Below are 16,768 nucleotides of genomic sequence, written 5' to 3'. Positions count from 1 at the left end.
TTTGCCATGGCCAGATTTGAACCCCAGCCCCAAGAATGTTACCTGGATCTCTGGATTATCAGTCCAGTGATAATACCACAAGGCTGTCATGTCCCCTTATCTTGTGTTTGTACATGGAGCAACAGGTATCTGGGAGTGAGCTGGAGGCTGATGTCTACTTTGAGTTTAATTGATTTACATAAGAGATTTTAATATTTCTTGCCTTTGTAGTTGATGACCTTTTAGTTTGGCAGTGGTTTCTTTGGATGCACCTCTCATTGTCCTCAATGTTCACACAAGAATTTGCAATTAAATAGCGCTATTAAAATAGAAAACAAGTGTCCAGATGTTTCAGAGAAATATAAAGGGATAAAATAGGCAGTAACACAAAGAAGGAGGCATGAGGAGGATTGACCAGAACCTTAGTCTAAGTTTTGAGTTTTAAGCTAAATCCTAAAGAAGGAGCAGAATATGTAGGATTAACAAGGCATAGTGAATGACTGTTTGTTTGGTTTCTCATTATAGTCAATCACTGGGATTTCCCTGGACTGAGTTCACATTCAGTCAAGACCATAAGAGATAGGAGCAGAAATTAGGATGTTTTGTGCAGTGATACAATGAACCCCCTATAATGCAAAGCAATCATATACACATTGCAGGGTAACATATGAAAATGGAAACCAAGACTGTTATACAGTAGATGCTTTTCTGAGGTTTATATTGAGATGCACTGCTGGACACATCGAAAGGGCAGTTAATAAAATTTGCACAACAAAATGTTTTAAAATGCAATCATTTTCAGATTGGCATGTGTTTTGTTTATGCCTACAGGTCAGTCAGATTGTCAAAGCTCTATTTCTAGACAGCAGTTTACACTGCACGCCATATCATTACTCAATAGGGAACATTACGCCCCTTTGGGGCTTGTTTTTTCATCTTTTCATGCTGCATTGACCTGGAATAAAGTTGCCATCTAGAGCCTTTTGTGGGAAGTACAACAATAACACCACAGAATACTCTGATTATTTTCCCAAGTACAAACAAAACATTTGCAAATTAATAACTAACAATGTGATTAGATTAGATTCCCTGCAGTGTGGAAACAGGCCCTTCGGCCTAGCAGGTCCACACCGACCCTCCGAAAAGCAACCCACTCAGACCCATTCCCTTACATTTACCCCTGCACCTAACACTACGGGCAATTTTGCATGGCCAAATCACCTAATCTGCACATCTTTGGGTTGTGGGAGGAAACCGGAGCACCCAGAAGAAACCCATGCCGGAGGCAGGAATTGAACCTGGGGGTTTCTGGTGCTGTGAGGCAGCAGTGCTAACCACTGAGATCTGTATAATGACTAGCCAAAATATATTGTTGTTGACATGAACTGCCAATATAGTAAGTGTAAGTGAAAATCTTCCTTTTGAGGGGAAAAGAAAGAAGAACCAAAAGATGCAAGATTTAAATCCTTACTGTAGACATTACTCCCAGTGCCAAAAAGCCTCCTGAGGCATGCTGCAAGTGGTACAATTCAACATCTTGAGAAGACTGCTTGTAAGGAGGCAACTGAATGTGGCCTATCAATGATGCCATACATTCCAACTAACTTTTACATAAGGGGATTTTAATGAACTTCTACTATTGTGAAATGGCAAAGTATGCAAGTGTTTTTGGATATGTTTTAGGGTAGCATGGTGACTCTGTAGTTAGCACTGTTGCCTCACAGCGCCAGGGACCTAGGTTCGATTTCACCTTCGGGTGACTGCAGACTTCACACGGACATTCTCCCTTTGTCTGTGTGGCTTCCTCTAGGGAAATTTCTCCCATGGTCCAAAGATGTACAGATTAGGTGGATTGGCCATGCTAAATTGCTCATAGTGTCCAGGGGATGTGCAGGTTATGTAGACTAGCCATGGGAAATGCAGGGTTACAGGGATTTTGTAGAAGGGTGGGGATGGGTCTGGGTAGAATGCTGTTTGGAAGGTCGGTGTGGACTCGATGGGCCAAATGACACTGCTGAGGGATCCACACTGGGGATTCCTCTTCTGGTATTCTTGGGTGCTTTCAGACATCCCAAGAACTGCTGTCTGTCTAACCAGAGCAGTACCAGGAAGGGGAAGAGAGTAACACCTGACCCCTGATGAAGGTGCCATTTTATCTGATACATACTGATACTGTATGAACCTAGAGGCTATTATGGAGATGGTGCATTACGGTGAGATTTTGAGGAGCAAACCACAGGGGGTGTTGAATGGTCCATAGATCAACTAGAGTTACAGATGCCGATGTGCATTTATTGAATGGTCCTGGGTTTCCTGCTGAGCTGAGGGACTCTGCAGCATAGGAGTTGCTGGTCTCTTAACTATTGCAGGTGGCAATACATAATTTATGTGCTATGCACTTCCACCAGAATGAAAGAAGGCAATATGATTCATGACTCGTGTCCAATAATTCGCAAATCAATTTTTAGCTCAAAGTATTTCAATGTGAAGTACAATTGTGCAAAATTTAATACTCCAGATGTGTTTGAGTCCCAACTGCTCCTTTTGTGTACATTATGGTCTCAGGATTCTCAGTCTGACTGTCTCAATAATTATCTAATCCTTGGCATTCTGTACTTAAATTATGGGTTGGACTGTGCAAGCATGTTTATCATGTTCAGACTGATTACTAATGCACAGAAATGCATCAACTTCTAAAATATGTGCAGGCCTTTAACTCTACAGCACATATTTGAACTTGTAACTTACAGGTGTGGGGAAAAAAAATTCAAGAATTTACAGATCAGGAATGTGGGGGCTCCTATGTTGTGTGCTATCTCCTCACAGATGTTCCTAACGTGGGAGTTTGCCAGTCATTTGTGTTTTTATAAGAATTTACATTGCTGTTGGTCTAGAGTCACGTGTAGGCCAGACCAGGTAAAGATGGCGGATTCCCTTCCCCAGAGGACCACTGAACTTCTGATTTGGCAACATGGTTATCATTAGACTAATTTTTCTTTATTCCAGATTTTTATTGGAATTCAATTTTCACTATCTACGACGGTGGGGCTTTAACCCTTCTGCCAAAACATTTAAGAAAAAACTGCTGGGTAAAGTCAGCAGATCAGGTCGTATCTGTGAAGAAAGCAGAGTTAACGTTTCCAAGCCAGTGACCATTCTTCAGCTCTCCTTCCAGGTTACTGTGCCCTCTCTCTTAGTTCGATGGGGCACGGATAAATTTGTATTCGGGGTTGTACAACAAGTCGCAGTGGTGATGATAAGGTCGAACTTCCACAGTTTTATGCATTTGGTTCTAGTCACATATTTTTCCCTAAACAACGTGTTCAGAAATGTTACAGCGCTCCTTTGGAGCAGGTGAGACTTGAACCTGCGCCACTTGGTTTAGAGGTTGAAGGGCTCATGCCCGAAACGTTGATTCTCCTGCTCCTTGGATGCTGCCTGACCTGCTGCGCTTTTCCAGCAACACATTTTCAGCTTAGTGGTTGGGAGAGAAATGTGATTTGTCAGGACTTAGGATCATCACCAAAAACTCTGACCTTGCGCTCTAGTAGACACAGGGTATGTGTCCTTGATGTTGGGCTTGGCTCCTGTAATCTGAGCGCATGCGTTACTGGTGGTGGGTGGGGTGGTGGGTGGGCGGGGCTCCAGTAACAATGGGGGATGGAGAGTGGCGAAACTGGAAGCGTGTCGCTATAAATACAGCGCATGCGCCAATGGGGCATGTTGTTGGGGAGGGCGTGACAAGATTGGGACCCACGCGTTCCTGTAGCCAAGCGCATGCGTTAATTGAGTTGAAGGGGGTCTGTTGGGCTAGCGCATATGCGTAGTGCAGCTGCCAGCGGGTGGCTGACAGTTGGAGGTGCGTGAGCTGTCGCTTTAGTCCGGCTCAGGCAGCGGCCGGAGATGAATCAGCCATGACATCTGCGCCCGAAAAGAGCGGGACCGTGGCAGCACCGGAGGAGAAAACGGTGCAGCGGGTATTGGACTCCTTCGTGCAGGAGTTCCCGACTCCTCTAGGCCCCGAGGATTCGTTGCCCGTGCGCTTGCAGAGCCCGGCGCTGAGCTGGGAGGAGTTGGAGGGGGAGTGCGCCGAAATGGGGCTGAAGCTACTGCGGGACAGGTGAGGGCACGGCTGGGAGTGGGATTGGCCTTCTCCTGTATTTGCAACCCCTTTTCCCCGATAAACAGCAGGGCTGCAATTCACTCTGAGCTGCCACCGACCGATTTATGTCAAGCTTATACAGCCAGGAACTGTATGGGATGCTTGAAATATTTGACAGATTTAATTGTTCTTTGAGGATTAAACAAGCGGGCGGATGAAGAGTGTCATCTAAGTTACTATTGCAAGATAACACACGAATAGGGGCGAGATTATATTAATGTAGAGACAGATTGGCTAACCAACAGTCAGAATCTGGATAGAAAGGTCGTTTTCAGGTTGGCAAGTTTTACCTAGTGGGGTCAGTGGCGCGACCTGAATTGTTTACCGTATATTCTGCATCAATCATTTGACTTCTTTGTCGCCAAAGTTGCCGATATAAAGATGCAAAACAGTACAGTTCGTGAGTGGTGGGCAAAACTTTGACCGAATCAATATTATATGGGGAAAATGAGGGGGCCCACTTTGACAGGAAGAATAAAAAAAGCAGAATATAGTTTAATTGGAGAGATTGGCAAACTATGTAGAGGCTTCTGGGAGGTCTTCATACATGAAATGTAAAGTTAGTATGCACGCACGTAATAACAGTAAATTGAGTTCTCATTGTATATCTTCACGCTATTGTTATGAAACTGAAACCGTTATATAGTCCTCCTGGGAACTTCTCCTTGCATGCTTGATATTCTGTAACTATATATCTAAACAAAACACATATCTAAAAATCTTAAGATTCATAGAATCCCTACAGTGTGGAAGCAGGCCATTTGGCTCATTTGAATCCAGTGACCCTCTGAAGAACAACCCTTCCAGACTCTCACCCCCCCTACCCCCATACCTGCAAACCTGAAAGCCTGCATGTCTTTGGACTTTAGGAGGAAACCAGAGCATTCAGAAAACCCACGCAGGAATGGGGAAAATGTGCAAACTCCACATAGACATTTGCCGAAAGCAATTTGGGTCCCTGATGTTGTGTGACAGCAGTGCTAACCACTGAGCCATTAATTCAAGGTTTTAGCCCAATTTTATGTCTTAAAAATATGTTCTGTTCACACTTTGGCACAATTTGTCAAAACTGTCACACAGCTGAGAAAACATCCAGCATTCTAAATAAAGAGAAAGTGGGGACTGCATATGCTGGATATCATAGTTGAAGAGTGTGGTGCTGGAAAAGCACAGCTGAAAGGCTTATGTTAGAAATGTTGATTCTTCTGCTCCTCAGACGCTGCTTTGACTAGCTGTGTTTTTGCAACACCACACTCTTTGACAGAATTCTAAGTAAGCCCATATACTTTTTTAAAAAGTCAATTTGCCCATCTCCCAGTTTAATGGATCCTTCTGAGAGATTCTTAGATTTATATCTTTGCCATAGATTAATCAGTTTTTAAATGGGTCATAGCATATATGTGTAACAAGTTTTTGGAAATCAGTCATTTAGCAGCAGATCTGATAAGTTAGGCAAGGAGGCATTTCTTTTCTAAGGATTGTTAATCAGTGGAGTCCAGATTATTGAATATATTCAATACTGAGCTAGATAGATGTTAGATCTACGAGGGGTAGACAGCCGTGAAGTTAAAGCCACAATTGGAGCAGTATTGAATAGTGCAGTAGGCTCTAAGGGCTGAATGGTGTCTTGTGTTCTTGAATGCCACCACATTCATGACTCTGAATTAAGTGAAAGTTGATCAGTTTGAACATTCTGCAAGAAAGAGGGTCCATGTCACTTCCTGCACTCTTTATTTAAGAATCAATTTGAACACTATGTGTAGCCCTGCATGAACTGCGTCAACAGCTATTTAGAGTGCACTTCTTCCTTGTAAGACACACAGCGTTTGAAGCAATGATAAGGTGCAGATGAATTTATTTGCAAGAATGAAACCAGTGGGCATAGTCACAGAGGAAAGGGATGCCAACTTAGGACTGACATGAGGAATTTCTTCTGGAGGGTTGAGTTTTTGGCACATCTTGTCACAGCTGTGGGGGCAGCAACCTTGTGTACATTTAAGGCAGAGATACTCTTAATCCGCATAGGAGTCGAGGATTACAGGGAAAAGCTGGAGAGTGGATCTGAGGAATGTCAGATTAGTCATGACCTTTTCGAATGGTAGAGCAGGCTCAAGGGCAGAGCAGCCTATTTCTGATTTTTTTTTACAATGCCAGGAATGGGAAAGTTGGTGTTCACTCTATAGCACAGAAGGTGAAGAGATTTGCTGGTAGTGTTATAACCATAAGTTATTTTGATAGTGAATAAGGTGATACTGTTTCCTATGGCAGAAGACCTACTCTTGGGAAATAAGGCAGGGCAGGTGATTGAGGTGTCAGTGGGGGAGCTCTTTGGGACCAGCGACCATAATTCTATTAGTTTAAAATAGTGACGGGAAAGGATAGACCAAATCCAAAAGTTGAAGTTCTAAATTGGAGGAAGGTTAATTTTGACAGTATTAGGCAAGAATCAGCTTTCAAAAGCTGATTGGGGGGGCAGATGTTCAGAAGTAAAGGGATGGCTGGAAAATGGGAAGCCTTCATAAGTGAGATAACAAGAGTCCAGAGAAAGTATATGTCTGTTAGGGTGAAAGGAAAGGCTGGTAGGTATAGGGAATGCTGGATGACTAAAGAAATTGAGAGTATAGTTTAAAAAGAAGGAAGCATGTGTCAGGTATAGACAGGATGGATTGAGTGAATCCTTAGAGTATAAAGGCAGGAGCAGTATACTTGAGAAATCAGGAGGGCAAAAAGGGGGCATGAGGTAGCTTTGGCAAATAGAGTTAAGGAGAATCCAAAGGGTTTTTACAAATATAGTCAGGACAAAAGGGTAACTAGGGAGAGAATAGGTCCCCTCCAAGATCGGCAAGGTGGCCTTTGTGGAGCCGCAGGAGGTGGGGACGAATATTTTGCATCAGTATTTACTGTGGAAAAGCACATGGAAGATATAGAATGTCGGGAAATAGATGGTGACATTTTGAAAAATGTCGATATTACAGAGGGGGAAGTGCTGGATGTCTTGAAATGCATAAAAGTAGATAAATCCCCAAGACTTGATCAGGTGTACTATCAAACTCCGTGGGAAGCTAGGGAAGTGATTGCTGGGCCTCTTGCTGAGATATTTGTATCATCGATAGTCACTGGTGAGATGCCGAAAGACTGGAGGTTGGCAAACATGGTGCCACTGTTTAAGAAAGGTGGTAAGGACAAGCCAGTGAACTATAGACCAGTGATCCTGATGTTGGTGGTGGGCAAGTTGTTGGAGGAAATCCTGAGGGACAAGAGGTACATGTATTTGGAAAGGCAAGGACTGATTAGGGATAGTCAACATGGTCTTTTGCGTGAGAAATCATGTCTCACAAACTAGATTGAGTTTTTTGAAGATGTAACAAAGAAGTCTGATGAGGGCAGAGCAGTAGATGTGATCTATATGGACTTGAGTAAGGCGTTCGACAAGGTTCCCCATGAGAGACTGATTAGCAAGGTTAGATACAGGGAGAACTAGCCATTTGGATACAGAACTGGCTCAAAGGTAGAAGACAGAGGGTGGTGGTGGAGGGTTGTTTTTCAGACTGGAGGCCTGTGACCAGTGGAGTGCCATAATGATCGGTGCTGGGTCCTCTACTTTTTGTCATTTACGTAAATGATTTGGATGCGAGCATAAGAGGTACAGTTAGTAAGTTTGCTGATAACACCAAAATTGGAGATGTAGTGGAAAGTGAAGAGGGTTACCTCAGATTACAACAGGATCTGGACTAGATGGGCCAATGGGCTGAGAATTGGCAGATGGAGTTTAATTCAGATAAAAGTGAGGTGCTGCATTTTGGGAAAGCAAATCTTAGCAGGACTTATACACTTAATGGTAGGGTCCTAGGGAGTGTTGCTGAACAAGGAGACCTTGGAGTGCAGGTTCATAGCTCCTTGAAAGTGGAGTCGCAGGTAGATAGGATAGTGAAGAAGGCGTTTGGTATGCTTTCCTTTATTGGTCAGAGTATTGCGTATAGAAGTTGGGAGGTCATGTTGCGGCTGTACAGGACATTGGTTAGGCCACGTTGGGAGGTCATGTTGCGGCTGTACAGGACATTGGTTAGGCCACTGTTGGAATATTGGGTGTAATTCTGATCTCCTTCCTTTCAGAAAGATGTTGTGAAACTTGAAAGTGTTCAGAAAAGATTTCATGTAGAGGGTGGTATGTGTATGGAATGAGCTGCCAGAGTATGTGGTGGAAGCTGGTACAATTGCAACATTTGAGGCATTTGGATGGGTATATGAATAGGAAGGGTTTGGACAGATATGGGTTGGGTGCTGGCAGGTGGGACTAGATTGGGTTGGACCAAAGGGTCTGTTTCCATGCTGTACATTTCTATGACTCTAAGTAACAAAGAGGATTGATGAGGTCAGAGCGGTGGATGTGATCTATGTGGACTTCAGTAAAGTGTTCAAAAAGGTTTACCCATGGGAGGCTGGTGAGCAAGGTTAGATCTCATGGAATACAGGGAGAACTTGCCATTTGGATACAGAACTGGCTCAAAGGTAGAAGACAGAGGGTGGTGGTGGAGGATTGTTTTTCAGACTGGAGGCCTGTGACCAGTGGAGTGCCAAAAGGATCAGTGCTGGGTCCACCACTTTTAATCATTTTTATATAAATGATTTGGATGTGAATATAAGAGGTATAGTTTGTAAGTTTGCAGATGACACCAAAATGGGAGGTGTAGTGGACAGCGAAGAAGGTTACCTCAGATTACAACGGGATCTTGATCAGATGGGCCAATGGGCTGAGTAGGAGCCGATGGAGTTTAATTTAGATAAATGTGAGGTGATGTATTTTGGGAAAGCAAATCTTAGCAGGACTTAGACACTTAATGGTAAGATCCTAGAGAGTGTTGCTGAACAAAGAGACCTTGGAGTGCAGGTTCATAGCTCCTTGAAAGTGGAGTTGCAGGTAGATAGGATGGTGATGAAGGCATTTGGTATGCTTTCAGAGTACTGAGTGCAGGAGTTGTGAAGTCATGTTGTGGTACAGGACATTGGTAAGGCCACTGTTGGAATATTGTGTGCAGTTCTGGTCTCATTCCTTTCGGTAAGATGTTGTGAAACTTGAAAGGGTTCAGAAAAGATTTACAAGGATGTTGCCAAGGTTGGAGGATTTGAGCTATAGGGAGAGGTTGAATAGGCTAGGGCTGTTTTCCCTGGAGTGTCGGAGGCTGAGGGGTGACCTTATAGAGGTTTACAAGATCATGAGGGGCATGGATAGGATAAATAGATGGGGTAAGAAGTGGTAGAGGCTAGTACAATTGCAACACTTAAAAGGCATCAGGATGGGTATATGAATAGGAAGGGTTTGGAGGTATATTGGCCAGGTGCTGGCAGGTGGGACTAGATTGGATTGGGATATCTGGCTGGCATGGATGAATTGGACCAAAGGGTCTATTTCCGTGCTGTACATCTCTATGACTCTATGACTCAGAATCCATAACCATAGGAGACAGAATTAATGTGTTTGCTCGGTTGTGACCTAACCCTATCACACTGTCTTGGAGGATGACGGAAGCAGATTCTATAGTGTAATTCCAAAGAAAATTACAAAAGTATTTGAAGAGATAAAATCCAGGACTCTGCAAAATGCAGAGGAGTGGAACTAATTGGATAGCTCTCCTAAACAGCCAGTTCAGGTACAGTAGGCAGAACGACCTCCTAAGCTGCATTATGAGATGAAGGGTTAATTTTTTTATTCAAACTTTCCACGATTGATATTTTGTCTGTACAATTACTTACCCAAGAATAAGGGGAGAGTGGAATGGCTGCATATATTTTTCTGTTACTGCTTTGTTTGTATATCTGTAAATAGTTAACTACATCCTGCAAAGTGTTCAAGTTGTTGTGCATGGTGTGCATGGTCATTCCTGAAGAAGGGCCTGTGCCCGAAACGTCGAATCTCCTGTTCCCTGGATGCTGCCTGACCTGCTGTGCTGTTCCAGCAATAAAGTTTCAACTTTGATCTCCAGCATCTGCAGACCTCACTTCCTCCTCCATGGTGTGTTACCCTTGACTCTAAACCTGTCGCAAATTGATTGTACTATATTTTGTTGAGAAATTAGAAATGAAAAATTCGGATTATGTGCATCAGTGCTTCAAATGTTTAATGACATTGGGCCCCCTGAAAGGAACATTTTAAAAGTAGAACACTGCATTCAAGCTTTTCAGCAGCTTCTCCAACTGACTGGATCAGGGAGGAAAAGAACTGCCAGAGTTAACCTTCCAGACGATAATTACGCCCAGTTAAAATTCATGTAAATTTAGGAGGCAAGCTCACCAGTCTTTGTTTGTGCTAATCTGGGGATGGAGACTTTAGACACTTCTTTCAGGGAGGGTAGGCAGCGATGGAGGGCAAAGCAGACTTAAAATGTAGTCTGTGAGGTAAAACAGTTATTTTGTGTGGTTTTGCTCTTATACTGGTCCCAATGTTTTTGGCCATGACTTTTCTGCCAATCTCTGATTCTAGGTGACCACTGTCCCTCGTGTTTGATCGGAAATGTTTCCATGCTTATGTTTTCATTAAAGCTTTTATAGGCTTGGCAACACTTGGTCAAGCCTACCCATCAGAAATTGCTGGGACACAGTGGAACATGTCATCCTGCCTCTCCTTCTGGAAAATTGAGTTGTGGGAAGCATAAGTTTTAATTTCATCACACCAGTATAAAAGAGAATGAAAGTATGATGCAAAGAATTTGGACCGGAAGACCAATTCAGTGTCAAGTTCATATCTGAAGTCTGATGCTTTACGGTATAGAACAATCATATATAAACCTTTTCTAAATCACAAATTTAAAGTGTTCAGAAAGCTTCTGAAATATTGAAGCAGTATTTAACCATTGCTTTCTTCAATTATGAGTTGTAGCAAATGGTAATTGTAGTATGAGAGAATTTTCCTGGAAACAATTTTAATGTTATAACAACTAGCATTAATAAAAGTATTTAACACACATACCGTAGATTACAATGCAACGATAAACCAAATGAGGAGACATTAGATGGATTGAGGTGTTGCATTTTGGTAAGGCAAACCAAGGCAGGTAAATCGTAGGATCCTGGGGAGTGGTGCCAAACAAAGAGACCTCTGGATGCAAATGCATATTCCTTGAAACAGGAGTCACAGGTCGACAGGGTAGCAAAGAAGGCATTTGGCATATTTGCCTTTATTGGTCGGAACATTGAGTAGAGGAGTTGGATGTCATGTTTCAGTTGCACAGAACATTGCTGAGGCCACCTTTATAATATCACATACCATTCTGGTTGCCTTTCTATCAGAAAGATATTAAAACTTGAGGGTGCAGAGAAGATTTACATGGATGTTGTAATGACTGGAGGGAGTTATAGGGAGAGGCTGAGTAGGCTGGGGCTTTTTTTTCCTTGGAGTATCTGAGACTGAGGGGTGACCTAATAGAGATTTATAAAATCATGAGGGGCATAGATTGAATACCCAAAGTCTTTTTTCCTAGGGTGGGGGAGCCCAAAACTAGAGGACATATGTTTAAGGTGAGAGGGGAAAGATTTAAAAAGCACCTGAGGGGTAACATTTTCACACTGGATGGTGTGTGTATGGAGCGGGCTGCCAGAGAATGTGATGGATTACAGCCTTTAAAAGACATCTTCATGGGTTTATGAATAGGGAGAACTCAGGGATATGGGCCAAATGCTAGCAAATAGGACTAGGTCAGACTGGGATATCAAGTCAGTGTGGAAAGGTTGGACTAAAGAGTTATGCAGTATGAAAACAAACCCACTAAAGGGGATCTAAAGAAAAATGAGGGGAAGGGGCATAGGCAGGAAATTTCAGCATAAGGTTTTAGCAGTTGAGACACAGCGGCTGATGTGGCATACTCTTTGCACTGGTCAAAAATAGTAATCTGGGATTGGTGAATGGAAGGTCAAAGGCAGTTACAAAAATAGAGAGGTGTGAAGCTGTTAAAGATGAGAATTTAAAACTGGAAACACTAGCCAACTGAAAGCCAACGTATCAATGTCAGAGGCTTTGGACAAAAATGGTTTCCCATTGAGTCTTGTTATCAACCATAATGTTGATGTATAATCTCCCAACAGAATGTGGTTCAACTGACGTTGCTGAAAGATTATCCCCCATTTGGACTTGCATCAACAAAAAAGCAATACATGTCCAACTTGATCAGTTCTCCCGACTAGAAAGTTTGAAAACCTAGGACTTAAAATTTACAGATATTCAAACTATTAGTAGCATTGGTGGTGGACATCTTAGGAAAGTTAAGTGGTAGGAAAATAATAAATGTAAGATAAGAGCAGTGTAGGAAATGAAGATAAAGAGCAAATGATAAACAAGGTGCCTCTGGTGTCGTGCATATTTGAAGTTTTGTGTATGTTTTCATCCAAGGCTTGCCTGTTTTTATGATGATGTATTTAAAATTAAGATTTGGGTCATGTGAAGCAATCAGTCACTAGATCTATAGTGGTTATTTTGTGCTGTCTAATTAGAAACTTACCAGGATCACTAGGTTAAAAGGTTTTCTGAAGATGTGAGAGATATTATTGGGATAAGCATATGAAGTTAAATTCATCTGACCATCGAACTATGACAATTCCTACTCCGTTTTCTCAACCTTCCCAGTATAAATTTGAAATCCATGAAAAGGTTAACTTCATATAGTTGGGTAGTCCAGAACCTGAGGGCATACAGCGGATGGTATGTGTATGGAATGAGCTGCCAGAGGAAGTGGCGAAGGCTGGTGCAATTGCAACATTTAAAAGGAATTTGGATGGGTATATAAATAGGAAGGGTTTGGAGGGATATGGGCCAGGTGCTGGCAGGTGGGACTAGATTGGGTTGAGATAACTGGTTGGCATGGACGGGTTGGACCGAAGGGTTTGTTTCCATGCTGTACATCTCTATGACTATATAAATTGCTCAGCAAGTGGAAACTATATTATAAATATATTTACAATTCTGGTCAAACTGTCATTAACTGTATTGTGAAACATAATAGTTTAATTAATGCAGTTTGGGAAAAAAAAAGTGGGAACTTCTGAAAGCTTTTCTGTGTATTTTTAAAAAGTATAGAAATTAACATTTTTTAAGCAAAATGGAATTGATAAAGAACTTGAAACAAATGGAAGCCATTAATATATGGGTGAGTATTCAGTTTTGACTCCTTTTAACTTTTCAGATAAGAATTGGGGAAACAGAAGCTCACTATCCTCAAGTTGGAGCCTTGTTGTTTCCTTTCATTTGTTGTGTACTTCTCTGTTATGGAAGATAAAGGAATTTGTTTCCTTTTTTGTCAGCTGGCTTTTTGTTTCACATTTACAAGCTTTGTTAGTGTTTCCTTTTTTTCTGAACTGTTCAACTTAATTCATAACATCCGCAATTCAGCTTCATAAAATGCTGAGTGCCATAATTCTGCAATTGTCCCGCACACCATTTTTAAAATGAAGATCAAATGTAACTTGTAGAATAATCTCACTGAACAAAAAATTACTGTAATATCCATATAGCTGCAGATTGAATTTTGTTTGAATATTTGAGACTGCAGCTATATGAATTTGATTCTGTTGGTGGCTGGTGTGCAAATCACTTTGGCAATTGTAACTAGGAGTTAATTTTCTAATACGCAATGTATTTTCCAAGAATCCTTATTTTGCAACTGGTGCTAACTTGTTCTTTGACCTTGTATGTAGAAAAGACAAAAGTAATAGTCAGTTTTACCAGTTTTTAAGAGTAATATGAAGTCAAGTTATAAGAACACATTGAGATTTTAGGATTAATGAATATTTGTAGCAATACCTTTTGCTTTTCTAAATTGAAACTTCAGGGATATCTGCAATGATTGGAGAATGCATCTTAACGTGATGTTGATCTTCCTGTTGATTAGTGTACTTGGCTTTAGATTGTATGAGCAATTGAGTTATTTTTTCCAGGAATCGTTTGGGCATATATTTTCAATATTTACACTCTGGTGTTCATAGGTGGGAGGGTGTGTGCATGTCTGCAAGACCCACCGAAGCACAACCCATCCAGACCCATTCTCCTACATCTACCCCTTCACCTAACACTACGGGCAATTTAGCACGGGCAATTTAGCATGGCCAATTTACCTAACGTGCACATTTTTGGACTGTGGGAGGAAACTGGAGCACCCAGAGGAAACCCACACAGACACGGGGAGAATGTCTGTGTGGAGTTTGCACAGTCGCCTGAGGCGGGATCTAAGTAACTGTATGATATTGCTTTGTTATTATTCCAATCTTTTTACCCAGTATTTGTACCCACACATGTCATTTTTGTTCTTTGGCCTGTATTTTGTGTGTTCTGCTCCGGTATATAGTCATCAGGTGTTTAAAACAATAGGTAATGGTGATTGCCCCACTAGTTTTTAAAGTCTCCAGCCAGAAGAGAATGTCCTCTGCAGTTCTTGGAATGTGAGGAATCCTTGCAATGCTGTGTTCCTCCATCTAGGAGCTCACACACGATAATGATTTGTGGGAAGGGGGCTGGGTGGAGGATTGTAATGTTGACTACTTCAGGGTGGGGACAAGAATCAAGAGTTTCTGTGCTAATTGGTAGTGCCTGGCAACATGCTTCAAAAGCATTTGTTGAAGCACCGATTCAAGAAAATCATACTGCAAAGTCAGGTATTACCAATTCTACTGACTGAGGCATTTACTTCACTTGATCTTTTTTGGGGTCAAAATGAATGTTTAATCGCGCACCCTGTTGGAAATTAGTGTACCTTTTAAAACTGAATTTTCCTGGTATTGTAAAGCATGAGATTTCATTTTAACTGCTATTACAGCAGTAACTAACTTGTGCATAAAAGCAAGGGGAAAGATCACAGGAATCTGGGGTTGCAATGCCCTATTGAACTATCGTCAATGATTTATCTTGCACAATGTATACCTTTTTATTATCACCATTATTGTTTGTTTGAGAAAGTACATTTCTTAAAAGAATCATAACCTGAACATTATGGAAAGGTGGGCAATGTTTGCTGTAGCTCCAAAAGTAGGTGCATGTGGTCGTTAGTCCAAAAGAGTTCAGACAGATGACTGACATAGATTGCACTCTCTGAAATATGATGTATTAACAGGGAGAGCTTGGCAATGAGTGAGTATTGAGAAGTTCCAAGGTAATGGGCTACCACCCACCTGAAGAGATGGTAAGATGATGGAGCTAACAGGGTAAGTGGTGTTTCAGGCTGCTGGGCCATCTGCTCCCTCTCATGACTGACCACATCCTTTTTATTGTTTTTTACATTTAACTTTTTGAATCACATTTATTTTTTTTATCCTGCAGCTGTGGTGGTGGAGAGGGGTTGCAGGAAGCTGTTGAGCAGTGAATATGGTTCTTTCCTCATGGCCATCACTTTGCGGCTAGACCAACTGTCCTAGTGTCGATGAATTAGGGTCTGTTATTTTCCTCTGTTTTGGCAGCACCAGCAACGGCAGGGGGTTGAATGATATCTCCATTCTTGGGAGTTAATTTGAATGGTCAACCAGTTCTTGGAAGTTGAGGTGAGTCCTGGTCTTGAGAGTTGAGACAGTCTTCTGGCTATGGTGGCAGCTGGATATCAGCAGCGATGAGGCAGCCTTGGCAGAGGCAATGTCTGGGTCTCTTTGATGACAGGGTCTGCTTTAGTATGCTGACTCTCTGGTGTTGCAGCCTCGGAATGGTTTGGCGGCTGTGGAGTATAGTGGTATCCAGTATTCACTTAGGAAATCAAGAAGGTATGGATACCACAAAAGATTAAATTTGTCCTGACACCTCCATAGTTACCACCTCCTCATCCTTGAACCATGCAAGTCAACATCTAACAAGTTGTATTGGGTATTTTGTGAGTATTTTTGGGCCCAGTACCTAAGGAAGGAGGTGTTGGCCTTTTAAGAGGGTCCAGAAGAGATTCATAAGAATGATTCCAGGGATGAAAGACTTGGTACATAAGGAATAGTTGAAGACTCTGCTCTGTACTTAATTGAATGTAGATGGATCGGAGTTAGGGTGGGGGTGGTATCTCATTGAAACTTACAGAATACTAAGAGACCTGGATAGAGTGGCCATGAAGATGTTTCCATCAGTAAGAGAAACTAAGACTCAAGTGTCAGCTTCTGAGTAAAGAGACAATCTTTTAGTACTGAGATAAGGAGGAATCTCTTCAGTCAGAGGATGGTGAATCTGTGGAACTCATTGCCATAGTGGTCTGTGGAGGCCAAATCATTGAGTGCATTAAAGACAGAGATAGCTAGCTAGATAGATTCTTGATTAGTAAGACGATCAAGGGTTACAGGGAGAAGGTTAGAATGGAGTTGAGAAACACAAGAAGGTGTTTAGTGTGCTTTCCTTTATTAGTCAAAGTATTGAGTACAGGAGTTAGGAGGTCATGTTGCGGCTGTACAGGACTGGTTAGGCCACTGTTGGAATATTGGGTGTAATTCTGGTCTCCTTCCTATTGGAAAGATGTTGTGAAACTTGAAAAGGTTCAGAGAAGACTTACAAGCATATTGCTAGGGTTGGAGGATTTGAGCTATAGGGAGAGGCTGAATAGGCTGGGGCTGTTTTCCCTGGAGCGTCGGAGGCTGAGGAGTGACCTTATAGAGGTTTACAAAATCATGAGGGGCATGGATAGGATA

The 16,768-nt window shown here is 42.0% G+C and overlaps 1 protein-coding gene across 1 annotated transcript in view; it reads left to right on the top strand.

Annotated features, from left to right (window-relative positions):
- Positions 1-3,719: 3,719 nt before the first annotated feature.
- ppm1f (protein phosphatase, Mg2+/Mn2+ dependent, 1F) overlaps positions 3,720-16,768 on the top strand; it is a 76,068-nt gene continuing 63,019 nt past the window's right edge. Inside the window, exon 1 of the mRNA XM_043716085.1 lies at positions 3,720-4,099. Within this exon, the coding sequence (XP_043572020.1) occupies positions 3,894-4,099 (206 nt within the window). The 5' untranslated portion in view covers positions 3,720-3,893. The remainder of the gene's footprint in view (positions 4,100-16,768) is intronic.

This window comes from Chiloscyllium plagiosum, chromosome 25, assembly GCF_004010195.1.
Source record: "Chiloscyllium plagiosum isolate BGI_BamShark_2017 chromosome 25, ASM401019v2, whole genome shotgun sequence".
In the NCBI taxonomy this organism is placed as follows: Eukaryota; Metazoa; Chordata; class Chondrichthyes; order Orectolobiformes; family Hemiscylliidae; genus Chiloscyllium; species Chiloscyllium plagiosum.
The sequence above is the reverse complement of the archived record's forward strand: the minus strand, read 5'-3'. Positions and strand labels throughout refer to the sequence as shown.